The 18,234-nt window shown below is 33.3% G+C and overlaps 1 protein-coding gene and 1 long non-coding RNA gene across 12 annotated transcripts in view; one reads left to right on the top strand and one right to left on the bottom strand.

Moving 5' to 3' along the window:
- LOC105336419 (vitamin D3 receptor) overlaps positions 1-18,234 on the top strand; it is a 101,704-nt gene that overhangs the window by 46,476 nt on the left and 36,994 nt on the right. Inside the window, exon 1 of one of the 11 annotated variants that reach the window (XM_034474411.2) lies at positions 9,901-10,043. The exons of the other annotated variants lie outside the window; for them this stretch is intronic. Within the exon in view, the coding sequence (XP_034330302.2) occupies positions 10,007-10,043 (37 nt within the window). The 5' untranslated portion in view covers positions 9,901-10,006. Of the gene's footprint in view, positions 1-9,900; positions 10,044-18,234 lie in introns of those variants that run through there. 11 annotated transcript variants of the gene reach the window in all.
- LOC105336421 (uncharacterized) lies at positions 14,228-16,495 on the bottom strand. Its single transcript, XR_004595938.2, has 2 exons — positions 15,175-16,495; positions 14,228-14,838 (listed from the first exon to the last, which is right to left on the bottom strand). It is a non-coding gene; the product is annotated as an uncharacterized lncRNA (long non-coding RNA).

Genomic DNA, 18,234 nt, shown 5'->3' with positions numbered 1-18,234 from the left:
GTTGTATACAGCATTGTATGCTCCTAGGATGTAATTTAGAACCCATCTCTCTCTCTTTATGTGACATGCTTTCTTTCTTTGGTCAGTGACCCATTAGTTATTTACCATCACAGGCATTAGATGGTATAGAGTGCTGTATCTTGATGTAGGACTTCCGAAGACAAGGTCTACCCTTATATATACAACCAATATTATAGGTATCTCCTGCCCCATTCCAATTGGCTCCTTCGATTACACTTTACTTGAGGGAAACATCACTACTTGTATTCTGTGCACATATCTATAAGCAGCTACAACATGTCTTCATACTAGCAATGCAAGCTGAATGTGACCATAATATGAATGATCTGGCTCAGATAAAGCAATGTCTGCTAGCTTGTATTAAGAAAGTGGACAGATTGGACACATTTCAGTTTGGAGTTTTAAGAAAAACGTTGTGCATTTTTAAAGTTTGGTATTGATATCGGATCATAATTTACTTAGGAACAAGTTGGGTCAGATTCTACTCAGATGAGCTATGTGGCCAATGGGCATATTGTTCCTCTATGAGGAGGACTATACTAAAAAACCCATAAGTTGGATGAAAGATATTTTTAATCAAATACTACTTGTATATTTCTTTCGATCGATTTGTTTCAAAAAATGAGTAAAAAAAATCTCTTGAGAATTGCAACTTTTGATGTGTTGTGTGGTCCATGGACCTTAAATAGTTCCTATATGTGGCAGACAATCACATTATTTATCTAGATTATATTGGTGGTTTTGTCTAATGTGGAATGCTATGACTCTCAGGAGATGAAATGAATAACAGAATTACATCTTATCATTGACTTTAAATATGACACTTATTTGCTATTGTGCAATTTCTTTGATATTTTGGTATTGCATAATGATTGACCAAGTTATCAAGACAACTGGTTATATGCAGGTTAATTCTAAGGGGAAGCAGAGGTTAGCATATAGTTTGTGTAAATGGGATGTCTCATGTAACGAATATAGCACTGCAAGTATATCAAATATCAAGGGTTGTAATTGGAAAATTTCATCAACAGAGTAAACTATACCTGATTCAGAATATTTATAGACATTGTCCTTGTGAATATAAGATGTTGCCTCTAAGAACATATTATTGTTGTGAAAACAAATGACATGATAGAATAATGTGGGATGTATACATAAGTTGTGAAAACAAATGACTGTGGGATGTATACATGTTTTTTTTGGTTAATTATGCACAGCAAAAGGATTGATCACCAGAGATGATTTGATCAAAATTACAACTTATTTTTTTTGGTTTTCAATGTGTTTTAAAATATGAATCTCAAAATTAAATCTCCTGTTTAGAAAGATTGATGCAAATCGTATGTAGAAAAGAGATAAGGCGTTTTGTGCAAATTTTTGGCTTGTTTAATCACCTGTTTAAAGCTATGAGATTGTGTGCTGCACTATTAGGAGACGTACCGTTTTAATGGCCTACATACATTAACCTGTAAGATGAACGTGCACACCGATGTTGTCAGAGAACATGTCTTTGAAAAAAGAGTGCAGAAGTTGCTGGTATTCTTTGAAGAAAGCTGTCGGTTCATAGCTCCCTGTAAGGTCATTATCATCTAATGGCCAGGCCAGGTTTTTCATTTGCATTAATACAATTTCAGAATTTGAAAAGTGTCGTTTGTTCTGGCAATTCTGAGATCCAAGAGTTTATAAGTAAATCAAGTAAAGCAATTTAACAGTACTTATAATAAAGAATTATAAGAGTACTTATAATAAAGAATTATGAGATGAAGTTCATTTAACACTGGGACGATTAAGAGATTTTGATTGGCCATTGTTGCATTGCAAGGGTAAATGCAGTATTCAAGATGTCATGCATTGACTTTAAGAAACTATCATCTACGAGTCCCAAAATTTCTCCAGCCAGGATTTGTACCTGAGAAATTAACATTTTGCCATTTTGCTTTCAAATATGTCGATCTGTCAATGAAGTTTAATTAAAGGTGCATTTTTCTGTTGCAGTTTAATTATTGCATTTGAAGGTTCCAAGCCTTATTTGTTTTCTTTTGTTATAAATGTTCAATATATATAGATGCTGCTATATATTAGTATTGTAGACTGGATAATTGTTAAACTTCAGATAGCAAACCAATTTTGGTCTGCATGTCTTTTCATCTTTATACAAACAGATTCATTTCTGCCTCACCTTTATCGTCATTGAATTTTTCGTAAGATTTAAATCGGGTTTTCCAGTGGAAAAACCCTGTGATTGAAATGGTGAAAACGGTGGGCCATCAGGTGGGCAGAGTGAGTGGGGGTAGCCATAAGGGTATCCTTATTGTACAGATAACTTCTCCTACAGATTTCAAGATAGGAGGTTTTGCAGATCAATTGCACACATATCAGATATGTGCAAGTTCTTGGATTTTGATTTTTGATAATGCATGCAAAAAAAATACCGTCTGTTGAATTTACTATAAATAGTCATTTTTTTGCACAATAGCATATAGAGTACCCCATTTCTTTGGATAGGTAGTGGAAGGCCACATGATTAGACCAGTGGTAAAGTTCAAGGTCACTTATCAAGGTTGTGTAGCCATGATCATATAAATGACTCTGAACAGTTCTCGGAGTGATAAATGTCAAATTGAATATAGGAATCGGGATTACTTTTCTCATGATTTAATATAGAATGACAGGAAACTGTTCCATTTTCTACATATGGTAATGCCTTTAAAGCCTGAAAGTACAGGGAAAAATAAATTTAAGAAATCAGTTAATTATGATGTCATAATTGTTCTATTAAGAGACACTCTGAAATCATTTACTAGATCTTGTCCTTAAAGAAGAAATGGTGAAACATGAGAAATCATTGTGACATCATTTAAAGGATGGGTATTGAAATTTTGTAAAAGCTTTCAGAGATGTGATTTTTTCAAGTAAGTGGAAACATGAGAATTCAAAGACAATATGGTCATTCTTGAAATCAGTGCAAACCCCTGACTGATTTTAGTTCCTCTTTTATCTTCCTCTGTCAATCAGCTTCTGTCATCAAACAGTTTGATAAGTTTTTCATTCAACAGATATGTTGATTGAGAGTTTAACAGCATTTATGCTTTGACTTTGGGGCATGGTTAGCATGCTACAAGATTTCTCCAGAGTTTTTACCATGAATAATTATACATTCCTGAACATTAAATCATTTGGCAATTGCTAATTGATACAATTTTTTATAATATTAATAAATTCTAAAGCATGACCGACCTGCACCTATGAATATTGATTTTTATGTAGAATGCTACAATCATGCATATAAGAAGCTCATAAAAGATGTATCCTAAAAATCTACCATTAATTAAGCTATAAATAATATAATGTGTCATCTTTACCTGAATGTAAGGTAAAAGATTAGCATATTATAAAATAAAAAGTCTGATTGCAGAATTAGAAAACCATATTTTTTGACAAAAATTGTTTTTTTTTATTACATTATGTAATATATCTTGAAGACGGGTTTAATAAAGCTATTGCTATAAAGAGCTTCACACCATGCATATAACACAAGATGAAACTAACTGCCATTGGGTCAAAAAATGTAGTTTTGAAGTCTGGAAAGGTGACTGAATGTATGCCATTTAAAGTTCCCTTTATGTTACCTCTCAGTTACCTTTATTTTACCTTTCATACACCTTTCAGTCACCTTTTAGTCCCTTTCAGGTACCTTTTATTCACCTTTGAGTCACCGGTCAGTTCCCTTTGTCACATTTCAGTTACATTTTAGTCACCTTTCAGTTACCTTTTATTCACCTTTCAGTTACCTTTGAGTCACCTTTCAGTTACCTTTCATTCACTGATCAATTACCTTTCAGTTACTTTTCAGTTGACTCACAGAATGGTACAGTTTCGTCCTGTATAGTGACTAGATACATCACATTAAAACCATTTTGTAATCATTACATGAATTTGAAGACTATTATTCATGGAGTTTGCTCCATTTTGCCCCCTCCCCCTAAATTTTCTTACTAGAATTATGGAAAAGGTTGCAGTATTTGTTAGAAAAGAATTATCAAAATTTTGTCTCCAAATATCAGAATTTTAAACAGCCCAGAGAATTTTGCCCACCTTGATTTCATATGTATACTTTAATATTCGGGTAACCACACATTGCAATATTGGAAGGCTCAAGCCAGAACTGTCTTTGAATGTTGCAAAAACAGAATGTAAAAACTGTTGTATTGGCAGTTTCTCTATAGTGTTGCATGCATTCATGTATCTTGGTCATCTGCTTAAAAAATGTAACATCATATAGTGTGTAATCATAACTATACGTACATTTTTAAATATTTTTCAGTTTAGGCCACACCAATTTAATTTCTTGTTCGTCGGACCCCACGCAGTCTTATTATGCACTGTATTATACACTGTTCAAATAATATTATTATTAATTAAATCCTAAAAATTTTACCTACAATAAAAAAAATAACTTTATTATTTGATCCCTTGCCCACTCGTCGTTTCTTCATTGGATGTACAACGAACAAGAAATTACATTGGTGTGGCCTTACGTATTTAATCTCTTCACCTTTTGAAGAAAATTTTTTAACTGTGTCCTATTTTAAAAAGATGTTCCATTAAAATCAACATATTAACAATTAATTTAGGATTATTTTAAACAGACATGTTTTGCCATCATGCAATTACAGATTAATTTTTTTTGTTAATTGATAAATGCATGAGTTGTTACTGAGAGAGAAAGAGAGAGAGAGAGAGATGAACATCAGTGAATATATAATTTGATATTGAGTAAATGCTTGTTTAAAGATCTGATTTTGGATGATGATACATGGTTCATCATCATCTTTTGGCTGTCATTTTTGGACATTAACTTAATAAAAGCACAATTTGTGTAATGCTACAAGAAAGACAACTGTTTCAGAGGTATATCAAGTTATCTTTCTTGTTTTACTGTCTTAGACCTCCAGTCTGTTACTTCTGGTTGTCATATGTATGCAAATGACAACTGTTACGTAGTAGCATTATGACATTATTCTCCTCAGAAATATCTGAAACATCAAGTGGACAGTGTAGGGAATTTAAAACATTAAGGAGGCTGGATGGTCAACGAGATATATAACCATCAAATCAGCCTAAATTTTCAGAAATAATTTTTTAATCTATAAACTATCAATTATATAAGAAAATTCTATATACTTTCAGCTTTAATAAATTTTGAATAGTTTCCTTTATCTTTATACCGAGCTCTTCATCTGATGGAGGTCAATAAAGTCTACAAATGTCCACAACCATCCAGGCTTCTTAAGAGGGCTTTATGGTCCTGCTGCCATTTTTAGACTGTATTAATCTCCTTTAGAAGAAGAGCAGCTCTATAAAAAAATAAAATATACCCAAATTTAAAAGTATAAAAGATATAGATTGTTTTCTTTACAAAATAATGATTTATAGGCAAACAATTCATATCTTAAATTTTACGCAGGTCTGATATGGTTTAATTATTTATTTGTTGACAATCCATGCAGCCCCCTTAATTCTGAATGTTAAGATTTCTGCAATATTTTTATAAATATTTTTAATTGGGAATTTTTTTTTTTATACTTTCTCTATGAAAAACTACTAATAGTTAAAACAGCACTTATTAAAGCTGGTTAAAAGGAAAATTGTTTGTACATCTTTTTATATTTTTTCAGTAAGGGGTTTTGGCTTAAAGGACATGCATACTTGAATTAAAGAAGCATTATGACAAGAAGTATAATGTGAAAATCCTGAAGAATCGTGGTTGTATTTATCATTGAGCAGATATAAGCGTGATACACAGCAAAAGGCAATATTTACATTTTCCAGTGTCTTTGCCTGTGATAACACTACGTATTGATTTTGAACTATATAACCCATACCTTCAAATGACGCCAAAAATAAGGCGCCAGCAAGGTTTGCTTATTTATATTTGAATATTTAATCGTACGATATGGCTTAATATTATATACATATAAGTAATAAGGAATGATTCTTTGAATATTATGAGGTGATAATTTCGGTCGGACTTTATTGGATTTGATCACGCCCTGACAGAAATTATCACTTCACAATACTCAAAGAATGATTCCTTATTCCTTAATTAATTAATTTGCTTGCAATGCTTTATCAGATTCAAGGTAGTAAAATTCATTAACACCTGTACCTAAAATAGGATAATTCATGGCAAAATATGAGAATTTAAGGATGTAGAGGTTTTTCTACAGCGTCTTGACAGACCTTTGTCTGATGCGAATCATAGGATTACAAAAAGAAGTTTAAATTTCAAAAATTTTGTGAGGAGGCTGACAATGGGGCCTTAAACTTGGCTTAAGAAAAATTAAGTCACTGTAGATTTAATATTGCTTTTTGACCATTATTGAAACCAATGTCTGCATTGTTCCATGGAGTACAAGGTAAGAATTAAGGTCTCTAGAACTCTGAAATTCACAATCATTCGGTCAGAAATTCAGGCTTTAAACGTCACTTTTGTCTACCAGGGTTAATAATGTAATAATGTAATTTGATCTCATGTTACAGTACAGTTGTTGTGGAAACAGTCGGAATGGTAACAACAAAAATCAATCTTGATTGAATAGGCTTGCTGTACAGTGAACTATTAATTCTTCAGATATCTAAATGACACTGTAATTTTCATAATATTTTATTTGGGAGCGGAATTCTTATTCTGACATTGTTTTGTCTAATTTATCAGAAATTTCAAGTTTTAGATCCAATTCAAGGTCTCTTTTTACCATAAAAGGTTTTTCCCCCATAAAGTTTGCTTCATTTGTCAGGATCCTAATTTTCATTTAATCATTTGACAAATTACAACTATACACTTTCCTGTGCTGATTAAGAATTTTAATTATTGTAAAAACACAATTACATATCTATTTTAAACAATATGATCACCTGTTTTTTGTTACAAGTGAATTCTCTAAGATAATTAGTTATCATCGATGTGTGGTTAGAAGCATGCATCTTTTCCCTGACATGGTAATTATGATGGGCTGTTGGGAGCTTGATATACACTCGATCTTTGTTTTCTGACATGCACAATGTTGTATTGTTAATGAAACGACAATTAAATTCATGTCAAGCAGGTGGGATGATAATTTTTGTTTCATCATTCTAAAATCAATTATTGTTTATATATAACATCCTTGATACACTGTTCATATAGGTCTGATTTTCCGACGCTGTTTATAATTGTATAGATCTAATTTTGAATTTCCAACTTTCGCTTGTTTTTGGTACACAATATTTTATGAAAATGTTTCACTGATCTATACTTTGATAAATAAATGATGAATAATTTTAATTACAATACTAAAAATTCATAATCGTTAGCTTAGTACTTGGAATAATAAGGTAATTATTGTAGAGTAATAGCAGATTTAGTTGATTAATAAAAATCCCTATAGCTTCATTGACAAATCTTTTGAATACAATTACCACCAAACTGGCTAGGACTATAGCTCTGCTTTACAAATTAAGGTCAGACGACACGTTCCTCAATTTTAGATAACTTTTTCCAGGAATTTGTTAATGGTTTACTACTACTTTGACAAACTTTCGTGCAAAAAATTAGGGTACCTTACCAGGCATTTCTACAAAATACTTGAGTATGCAATTTCCTATATAATCTTCTTGAAAATACACTTGAATTGCTGATATAAAAATAAATACATGTACAGCACAGCGAATTTCACTATATAAGAATTATATCTCCGCCAGAGCGAGGTTTTGAACTCACGACCTCTAAAACCTATACACTTCTGGTAGTGTGCGGCCACGGTTCTAACCACTCGACCATCTAGACACGTAAACAATTTCAAGTAAATTTTGAACATTTTTAAAGTAATTATAAAATTAATATTTTTTATTGGAACTCTTGATTACGAGGAGATAGAAAAAAGATTCTCGAGGAACGTGTCATCTGACCTTAAATGGCAAAAAATGAATATGACCATATTAAAAGCTAGAATTTGAGTTTGGTCAGCATATTTAGATTAGCAGTATATCTGTATTACACCATCTATTACGATTATGCGAGTTGATATTTTGGTTGGTCTGAAGGGAGACACTATGCCTGGAGTGTATCATTCACTAAAATTTGCTATGTAAGAAGTAAATGTATGTTAATTGGTAGGGTATAATACTTTGTTTCATTACATTTGTTGTAATGAAGTATCCCGCTTTTCTCGATCAAATGTCAAGGTTAGAAAATATTTCCTAAAAATAAATTCTTGTCTGGTGCATATTTTCTCTCCTCTTGGTCAATGCAGTTGGACTCAAAACATGATGCACCTACAGAATGCAAATGGGTAAAGGGTTTGCTCTGACCTTGAACCAATGGTGATGGTCATATAGAATTCTTGTCTGGAGCATGTTTCCTTTCCCTTAATGATTCAAAGTGTGGATTTAAACTTCACTGATAGAGGTCAAGGTCAAGAAAACCTGTGAAAAATCCCCATTAGATTTACCTTACACCTTAATGTCATTAGCTAGTAGTGAGACCCTTTGCAGTGGGCAGCATCTCAGTGTCATGTCTAGCTTCAGTATGATAAAAATTACGATCAAATTAAGTTCTGCCCCATCTCCCCTCCCCCCCCCCTTTCCCCTACCCTCCAAATAAAAAAATAAAAAACAAGAGAGTTCTCTCTTTGTCCAGCTGAAAAAAGTTTGGTTGGAAATTAGATTTTCAATAAATTATTAACAGACTTATTAATTGTCTGCCAATTTGAAGCAATCATATCTTCTACAGCACAGAATTTAAAGTTTAAAAAATTTGACAATCATGCACATGATTTCGCTGGGGCATATTAAAGAGCCTAAACAAAGGAAAGTTTTAATGTAGATAGTTTTCTTGTAGTTTTAAGGTAGAAAGTTTCCTTATTCATGTATAACTATATTGAACTGATGATGGTACAGTGTTTACCTGTATGTACTTTATGATAAGTTCATTAGTTCATGTGACTCTGTGGGATGAGCAGAAACAAGGGTCATGAACTTATGATGGATATTATTCATTTTTAATATGACAGCTTGGTTCAAGTTATTTAAATGTTGACAAGAATTTTATTTTGTAAAGATTGCAATTCATAGTGTGGTATTTTTCTCTTTACTTTATTGTTTTTGTATAAAATGGGTCTACATAATCTGTTTCAATAATTAAGTGTTGATTGTTTACCTTAGCTTTAATACCTCATATTTCATTTATTATGGGGTGAATGAATCATATACACGTTTCATACAAACTGAAATTAATTAATTAGCGCATAGTATGATTATTACCTTGCTTAATTAGATTTCGGAATGTTGTAGGATATTCTCTCTTGTTTTTCTGACCTTTGAAATTGGTGAAACTCTTCCAACAAAAAAAAGGCTGTTGTGTCGTCATGGTGACACGGCCAGGAACGACCGCAGGCAGCCAATTCACTTTCATTGATGTACCTTACATATGATAATGAATTGCCAAATCTTGAAATAATCATTTAAAATGACAGAAAGTAAATGTCTTGAATGAGTTATAAATCTCGTGTTAAGGTGCACCAGACCAGTGTAGCAAAACCTAACTTGTTTATATGTGTGAGAAGTTGGTTTGACCTGATCAACATAAAAGGGATTATATTAAACAACTATTGATCCAAAAGCACTTTTAAGCCAAACAGACAAAAATCTGATTATTTAGAGAAGTTAGATTTCGTCAATTGATTGACTCTTCCACTGGATTGTTGCAATCGTTGCCTTTGCCCCCTCCTCTAGATCTTTCAGTGCTTTGGAATACATTTTTCATGATCAGGCCTTTTTTTTCACACTGAATGACTGTGAGTGACATTCACAATTTAAGAGAAGTTTCCATTGAGCTTCTGTAATGATGTCAGAGCACTGACATAGTCCATGAAGACTTGACTTCTGGTGTCGGCGTCTTCCTCAGTCTTTTGCCGGCTTTGTGTGTATGCTATAATTACAACAAATGGAGAAGGACGATTTCCCTATGGTGTCACTGATTGGTAAGTTGTACATGGATTACTTGTGTAATTGGCAGAGTTTTTTTGGTTTTTTTTTTCCTGTAATTTTTAGGGGCCATTTTTTGTTGTAGAGATAATGATTTAATGTACAACTAGATAATGTGGTTAAAATGTAAGGATTTTATGGACGACATAACTTAGCTTTTAATCTTCCGTGTAGTGATGGAGACATCGATGCTGTTTTGTAATGTGTCTTTTTTATCAGATTAAGAAAAGGTGTACTTTAAATGATGGAGATTGAAAATAGCAATTATAATATTGAATTGATTTTATTGGGATGGGTTAACAAACTTGCTGATCGAAACATTTTCAGTTGCCATTCAAGATTATGTTTTAGAATTTAGCTGTTGCAGATGATGATGATGACGATTGTGCTTTTTATGGTATTTCTTAATATGGATATCTTTTGTTTACGTTTTGCTTATCAATCTCTCTTTTCATTCCATTGATCTTCCCTCATGAAGGAACATTGGAAAAGGTGTGAGATGGTGCATTACATAATATACAGTACCAATCAGACCAAACCTAACAGAAAGTGAACCCCAACTTAGCCTGGGTTTACTTTGTGAATTTACTCTGGGTTGACTGTACTCTTGAGTGGACACAGAGTGAATCCTGATCAGAGGTATACCTCTGAAATCACACATGCTACGTACACGAGTATTTCAAATATACAAGGGGCAGGAATTACAGGCAGTAAGATAGTAAGATAAAAGGTACATTCACTGTGGAGCCCAAAAGCAAGCCACTGGTAAACACAAAGCAAACCCCAAGTGGACCCATAGTTAACCCCGAATGGACGCAAATTTAAAAAAAAACCAAAAAAACACGTAATCTTGGGGTTTGGTTGAGGTCTGCTCTGGTCTTAGGTTGGGTCTGATGGGAACTATAGCTTAATTAGTAAGTTGAGTAGGAAATCTTCTGTGTAAGAAGATACAGGAGCTGAATTTATGCAGAACTACATACTGTGAGTGAGCTATCAAAGATATAAAGTGTATAGCCTCCTAGTATGAGTGTTGTAAAAGAGATACAGTAACTGGTAATAGTGTAAACTTTAATTATCTGCTCATCAATTAGCATATAAATGTCAAATAAATGTTCTGCTAATGAACATTCTGATAATGATTTTGTCAAATGACTTTCATAATTTACACATCAGGTTTGGTTACATGGCAAACGTGAAAATGATTGAGGAATGAGGTTACATATTACATGTATCTTAGAAATAATGGTGACTGCAGTCTTATTGTGTCATAATGAAAATTACAGTGTATTTCTTCAGATGTCTAAATGTTGAAAGTCTATTTCCTAGCTGGTATAAATTGTACATAGTAGACCTGATAAAGCCCAGATAATGGCTCATAATTTCAATATATCAAGTATTGTATCTGTATACACTTCACTGCAGTTCTGAATTTTCAATGTTAATTTGCATAATAGGAATGCTTATATAAGAGGCAGTCTAAGCTTGAATTACCATTGTCTCAAGCCATGGTCCAGAGTCTGGAAGAGTATTGTATATATATATTGGCCATGGTTTATGATTATGTGCTAGCTTTACCTTGAGTGAAGGTGTGGTATTATGTCTGCAAAGATCTAAATCAATTCTTTGAGCATTCTATCCAACCATCAGATGTTCATCTCTACAACCAAATAATTCTGCATCTTTGATTTGCACAAAAAAAAAATTAATTAACAATTGGGATGTCCTATAAATACAAAAAAAACCCCTGCATTTAAAGGTTAATGCATGAGCTTGATTTAAATTAGGGCAGCATATTGGGTTTGAGCCTTAACCAATCACCGATGTTCATATATATTATCTTGATCATTGCTTCAGAACCCAGCTGAGCCTGATCAGGAAGAGATGTACATGTTGATTCAGATTTATGATCATCGAACTCCATTAGACCCTTACAAATAAGGATTATACTTTTGTGGCTGCAATTTGTTTTGATGCCTTATTTTTTACCGTGAAGCAGATGTAAATGACAGATATGCAGCAGGTACAACAAGTTGAAAGATATTTTAAGACTATGGATTTGATGGCTGTAGATAAATTTCCTGCAGTCTTTCTTTTAATGGGGATCGACATTATGATAGAACACACCTACACACAATAATATATATTACATGTAGTTTAGTACAACTGAAGAGATTAAATACAACTACAGTAATTAAAACACGCCTAAAATGAAGTCCCAGGGACGACCAATTTTACTTCATCATAAGCGTATTTCGATATATCCGTCAAGTTTACAACTTGAAGAAAGGAACAGGGAATGTAAATTACTTCGCTGTAAGCATCAATTCACTATAAGCGTGTAATGCTATAACCGTGTTTTACTGTATATAGGTACTGGATAATTTGATACAATCCTGTAATCCCCTGATGTAAGGATGAGAAGGCTGGCACTTTTTGTTTTGTATTTTTTTTTGGGGGGGGGCAAAATATAGAAAAATATATTCAAAAAATCATTTGAAACAATTTTTAGATATGAATTTTAAAATTCCTAAAGGAACAAGCGAAAAAAAAATATTAAGTCCCATAATACCATAACGCCTTAAGGTTGTAGAAAGAATGCTTTTATTTGGTTAATCAATATGAGAGCAAGACACCAGGAAGTTATATGAGATATCTTGGGGTATTTTTTCAAACCAAAAACATGCTATTTTTTTTTTTTTTTATAAATCTTGTATTAAAATAATGGGATATAGAGTACAGATTAGACCCAACCACACACCAGAGCAGACACCAACTAAACCCAGGAGTTAAATTTTGGGGCTTACTTGGAGTTTACTCTAGATCTGGATCTGCTATTTAAAAATTTGCGACCAATCTGGGTTTTTTAAGTTGGGTCCACCCGGGATTTACTTTGGGTTTACTCAGGGTTTACTTTTTGGGTCCACTGTATGCTCCAAAGTGTGAAGCAGATCTGTCTTTTATCTTCATATCTTACTGCCAGTAATTCCTGCCTCTTGTATATTCCATATACACATGTAGTGTCTGCTTTCAGGAGTATATTTCTGATCGGGGTTTACTTTCTCTGTCCATGCACTCTGGGTCAACTCTTACGTAAACCCAAAATGTAAACACATTAGTAAACTGGTTGGGGCTGATCTGTACTGTAAAAATTGTAAAATTAGAATGAATGCCAAAAATTTTTTTTGGGAGGGGGGGGGGTGTTTCAAATTTTTTTTATCTTTCGTTTGGATTCAGATTTTCAGGTGTTCAAATAAATGTCAATTGAACAACCATCTAATGCTCTGAGTGGGCTGATCCTTATATTAATTATTAGAGAGCATGATGAATAGTTTTAACAATGAAAAAAGGTAATATTTAATCAGGTTTTTGGGAGTTAATTTTAATCAACTCCCCTTACCAAAATATTGACCTTCTGGCAACACATTCTGGCATTATTGCTGCAATATTGCAGCAACATTCTGGCAATACATTGCGGCAATGTTGCTGCAGTAGCGTTTTTCGTATGCAAATGAGATTGCGGCAATATTGCCAGAAAGATGTTGCCGCAAAAGTTTTGCTGCAACATGTTGCAACAACACCTTTCTGGCAATACATTGCGGCAATGTTGCTGCAGTAGCGTTTTTCGTATGCAAATGAGATTGCGGCAATATTGCCAGAAAGATGTTGCCGCAAAAGTTTTGCTGCAACACCTTTCTGGCAATACATTGCGGCAATGTTGCTGCAGTAGCGTTTTTCGTATGCAAATGAGATTGCGGCAATATTGCCAGAAAGATGTTGCCGCAAAAGTTTTGCTGCAACACATTGTTGCGACAACACCTTTCTGGCAATACATTTGCATAAGAAAAATGACATTGCAGAAATATTGGTTCAATGCATTTTCTGTGCTCTGGCATCAATGGTACAATATATGCAATATTTATAAATAATAAATGTACACAGTAAAGCAGTCATGTATATTATATTAATCTACAACCAAAATGAAAAAAAAATCTTTAATTGCCATTACAATTTTATTTTTTTAAAGATGCAAAAAGGTTACCACAAGACTAACATTTCGCATTACATTAAATTTGGACTTTCAAAAATAAAAAACAGTTTGTGATTACACAATATTACAGAAGTAAAAAAATTATATTATTCAATGTAACATGCACAAAATAAGTATTGAATTAAAATATAATGTATAATATTAGAGACCTAAAACTGGAATTTCAACATGCTTATAAAGGACACCAGTTAAAATTAATAATCTTTAAATTCAACACATAAATAACAATAAACACAAATATGATGAACAAATCATGATGAAACTTGACTTAAAGTACTCAGCCAATCAGTGACAATTTATTGCTGCAGAATAACATGTATCGTCCAGTTTGATTGACACAACGCGCACAGACGGATTGACACAACGCGCACAGACGGATATGGACAAAAGTTCACTGTTTACCGTAAGCAAAGCTCAAACCATATAGTCCACAAGTCCTGCACAACCACCTGCTGTATTACGACTGATCAAGGCATTCGTCCTGGGCATTCCAAATGTCCTTTTTTTGACAGCCTCGTGGGCATTCTGATTTCACACATAAACAATCACAAAAACAGCTATCAGAATATCACAACAATATCTACATTGGAATTCAGCACTGTTGAGTATATGTTCCTCTCCATAATCTTAAACAAATTACGTCATCATTCTTTTTTGGTTGCCAGTTCCACCATTCATTTCATCAGTAAGGTGACAGCTTTTTCATGGTTTTCTTCAGGTCTGTGTAACCCAGGGCAGACCTACTGGGAAGATAAATGGATTTCATCTAAGCACATTGGAAATTGTTTTCAGGTTTTAAGCAGTTTCAAGGGGGGGTCAAGACCCCCTCCCCCTTCAAATTTTTCAAAATTATATTATAAAATTACCAAAAATATGCCTCGGACCCCCTTCCCCTGGCAAACTCAAATAACCGTCGAAAACCCACCCACCCCGCGAATAAAATTCTAGATCCGCGCATGGTTCTTAAACAGTGTTAAACCCATTGGTATAATGGTAGATCGCAGTCTTTCGGTTTATATTCTTATAACAAACATGTTTAAACTGCCATTCAATGAATATATTTTTATTGCTTAACTTACTTTTTCAAAAACGTGCTCATGCAGATGGTGCAGGGGATGTCAACACTCGATTCGTTCACTCAGAATCGTCCTCAGTTCAGCCGTTGATTTTTTTTTTTTACAGATAAACACTCCATTGACAGTGTATTTTTCAACCTTGTTTACAGATAATTCCCGTATTTCATTCATTTCACCTTCTCCAGTGATGGCAGCTTGCAGGAGATTCGATGGTAGACAACATGGCAGCTTCGAATGTGAAAATTGGCGGCTAGGGATTTGATCGACCAATCAGCGGGCGCGTAACTTAACATTAAAACGAAAGTAAAAGTGGAAACAAACAGCATACGAAAATTCTTAATTCAACATGCATCGAGCAGTTTAGATACTCAAATCTAAGTAGACTGCTATTTTAACTTAATAAAAAAGAATATACCGTTACAAAAGAACAGACAGGTCGGTATTCACGTAAAACATGAGTTGGGGGGGGGGGGGGGGTGATTCAAACAGTCTTTTATACTATAGTGAAACATCGTAACCATGCATAACAGTTATATGCCATTGAAGGGAATATCACTGGATTTTTTTAATTGAGACTTTCTTAGAATAAGACTTTAATCATAAAATATTTATTAGATTTAATTTTTTCGACTTATTATTATTTTTGGGGGGAAAATATGTGTGCATGCAATTATAATTGACAGTTTTAGACTTGTGGTGAATGTGTAAAAATTTTTAAGTCTAAATTCTGCTAAAGCTTTTGCAAGCTGGGTAAGCATAATAAATCAGAGGAAAAAGAAAAGTTCGTGGTAAACTTCTGGCAAATTTTGAGGCGTTATAACTGAAATCATAATCTAAATAATTGACAATTTTTAACCCCCCTCCACTGCTCGGCTTCTCCTTAAATTATAATTAAAGCAGAAATCGAATATGATGCCTATAGCAGTATTGCCAGATCGAATTATATATATTATGTATAAATAAGTTCATAATTTAAATGTTCAAATACATGTAGATGTTACCAGAAAATTATTTCTGGCAGTATGATACTGAGTGTAGCCAGAATATTACCAGAAGTCATTGCAGCTAGTGGCAATATTCTAGGTGCATGTTCATATATTTTTTTACAGAAATAACTCTAATAGTATTGCCAGAATGTTGCCAGAAGTTATTGCCGCTAGCGGCAACACTCCAGCAGTATTGCCAAAATGTTACCAGAAGTTGTTGCAGCTAGCGGCAACATTTCACTAGTCTCAAAATCTGGTTTCTGGTAACAAAAATGTGTTGCTGCAATATTGCCGCAATATTGCGGCATTGTTGCAGCAATAATTTTACTTTGGTAAGGGTCTCCTATGCAGTTACTCTGGCATACCAAAAGTGAAACAGTGTTTGGACCTAAGCACAAATCATCACCGCTGACAAGACGTAGATCTTGAAAATAATAGATAAATTCCGTGTACTGTATGATGTACCATTGTTTTTCAAAAGAAACATTTTTATAAATACCTTGAAAATAGTCAGATTTTATATAGTATGAACAATTTAATTGTTTTCAGTAGTTGAATGTATTCCTACACCAGATTTAAATATAGTCTCGTTCAACCAGACGCTCGGCTGTCTCCGTAAATCTTCGACAAGCAGAGAACTCTCTTGGTTGTCATATTGCTTGGATCCAGACGTGTACAATTTTTAGAAATGTTTCGATTACTGATAAACAGTTTGATGGAATTAATTCTATCTTTAAATATTACACAACATGATTCATATGGGGTTTTTAGAAGGAAAAATCCGGTTATTAGAATGGTGAAAATGGCGGGCGGATGGGCGGGCAGCTGCCAAAAGGGTACCCTCATTGTACGGATAACTCCTCGTACAGTTTTCAAGATAGGAAGTTGTTCATATTCAATTGTACATATATCAGAGGTGTGCATATTGCTAGGATTTTGATTTCTGATAATTTATGAAAAAAATACCAGCTTTTGAACTTAGTCATTTTTTGGCAAAATATGCATATAGGGTACACCATTTCCCTGGATATGGGTTGACATGGATTATGGATACAGTTCACATAAAAGAAAACCCGGTTTGCTGTCACATTGACAGCTTTTCACTTGTCTCGAAATTTTTGTCATAAAAGTTTGAGAACTCATATTGTAAAATTGTGCGAAATTCAAATACAGATTAGAAACTACTTGCCAGGCAAAATAACATATCGTTAATTTTAAAATTGATAAAAATAAAATCAACTCCTGACAGTAATTTAGTACTTTGATTTGAAAGTAAAGTTCAACTTTAAACAGCAAAAAAAAAAATAGAAGATGAAAATTGATAAAATCAAAGTATTGAAAGTACTAACTTCCAGTGTTGGATTGGTAGTGAAATCATTATTTAGCCCAAACAAATTTTGATGTGACGTAACTAATGCATGTGTTTACATAAAAAGCCAGTTGGCTTTTGATTCCAACAAATGATGATAATGATGAGATAAATATGAGATATAAAAAGGTATTTATTAATCAAAGAGCCTATTTAATATCTGTAGACACTGGCTCATATTTTATTTCAATAATTAAAGCTAGTTAGACAAATGTTATATTACACTAATCTCTTTTATGACAATGATGTATCTAATAAAAAATCTATTAAGGTACATTATAAAGAGAAATAGTCTAATTTGCGTTCTTTATCTGTCTGGGCTAAGCAAAATGCCTGAGCTAGAACTTATTATTTGAGTTTTATAAGACCATTTAATGGACAGGGAATCACCTTTCTGTGAATATTGAATGACTAAGATATATCTGTGGTCAGAGAGCATTGCAATGGGATGGGGAAAATGTAATAATTATCGTTTTTCTTAGGTTGCTTCTTTATACCTTTTTCATACCTTCAAGACGTACAGCTTAAATTTAGTCAGAGCTGAGTATTTAAACAAGGTGATAGACTTTTAGATGATGTAACCATCTAGTTCTTGCATCAGAACAAATTTAAAATGACACTGGCCTCAAGTGAAATATGCACTAATTACACAAGGCACGTCAATTTTAAAGGGACAAATGATGTTGATTTCTATGAGCCAATGACTGA

The sequence above is a fragment of the Magallana gigas genome, chromosome 8 (assembly GCF_963853765.1).
Source record: "Magallana gigas chromosome 8, xbMagGiga1.1, whole genome shotgun sequence".
NCBI lineage: Eukaryota > Metazoa > Mollusca > Bivalvia > Ostreida > Ostreidae > Magallana > Magallana gigas.
Note: the sequence above shows the minus strand (reverse complement) of the source record. Positions and strands in the feature narration are given on the sequence as shown.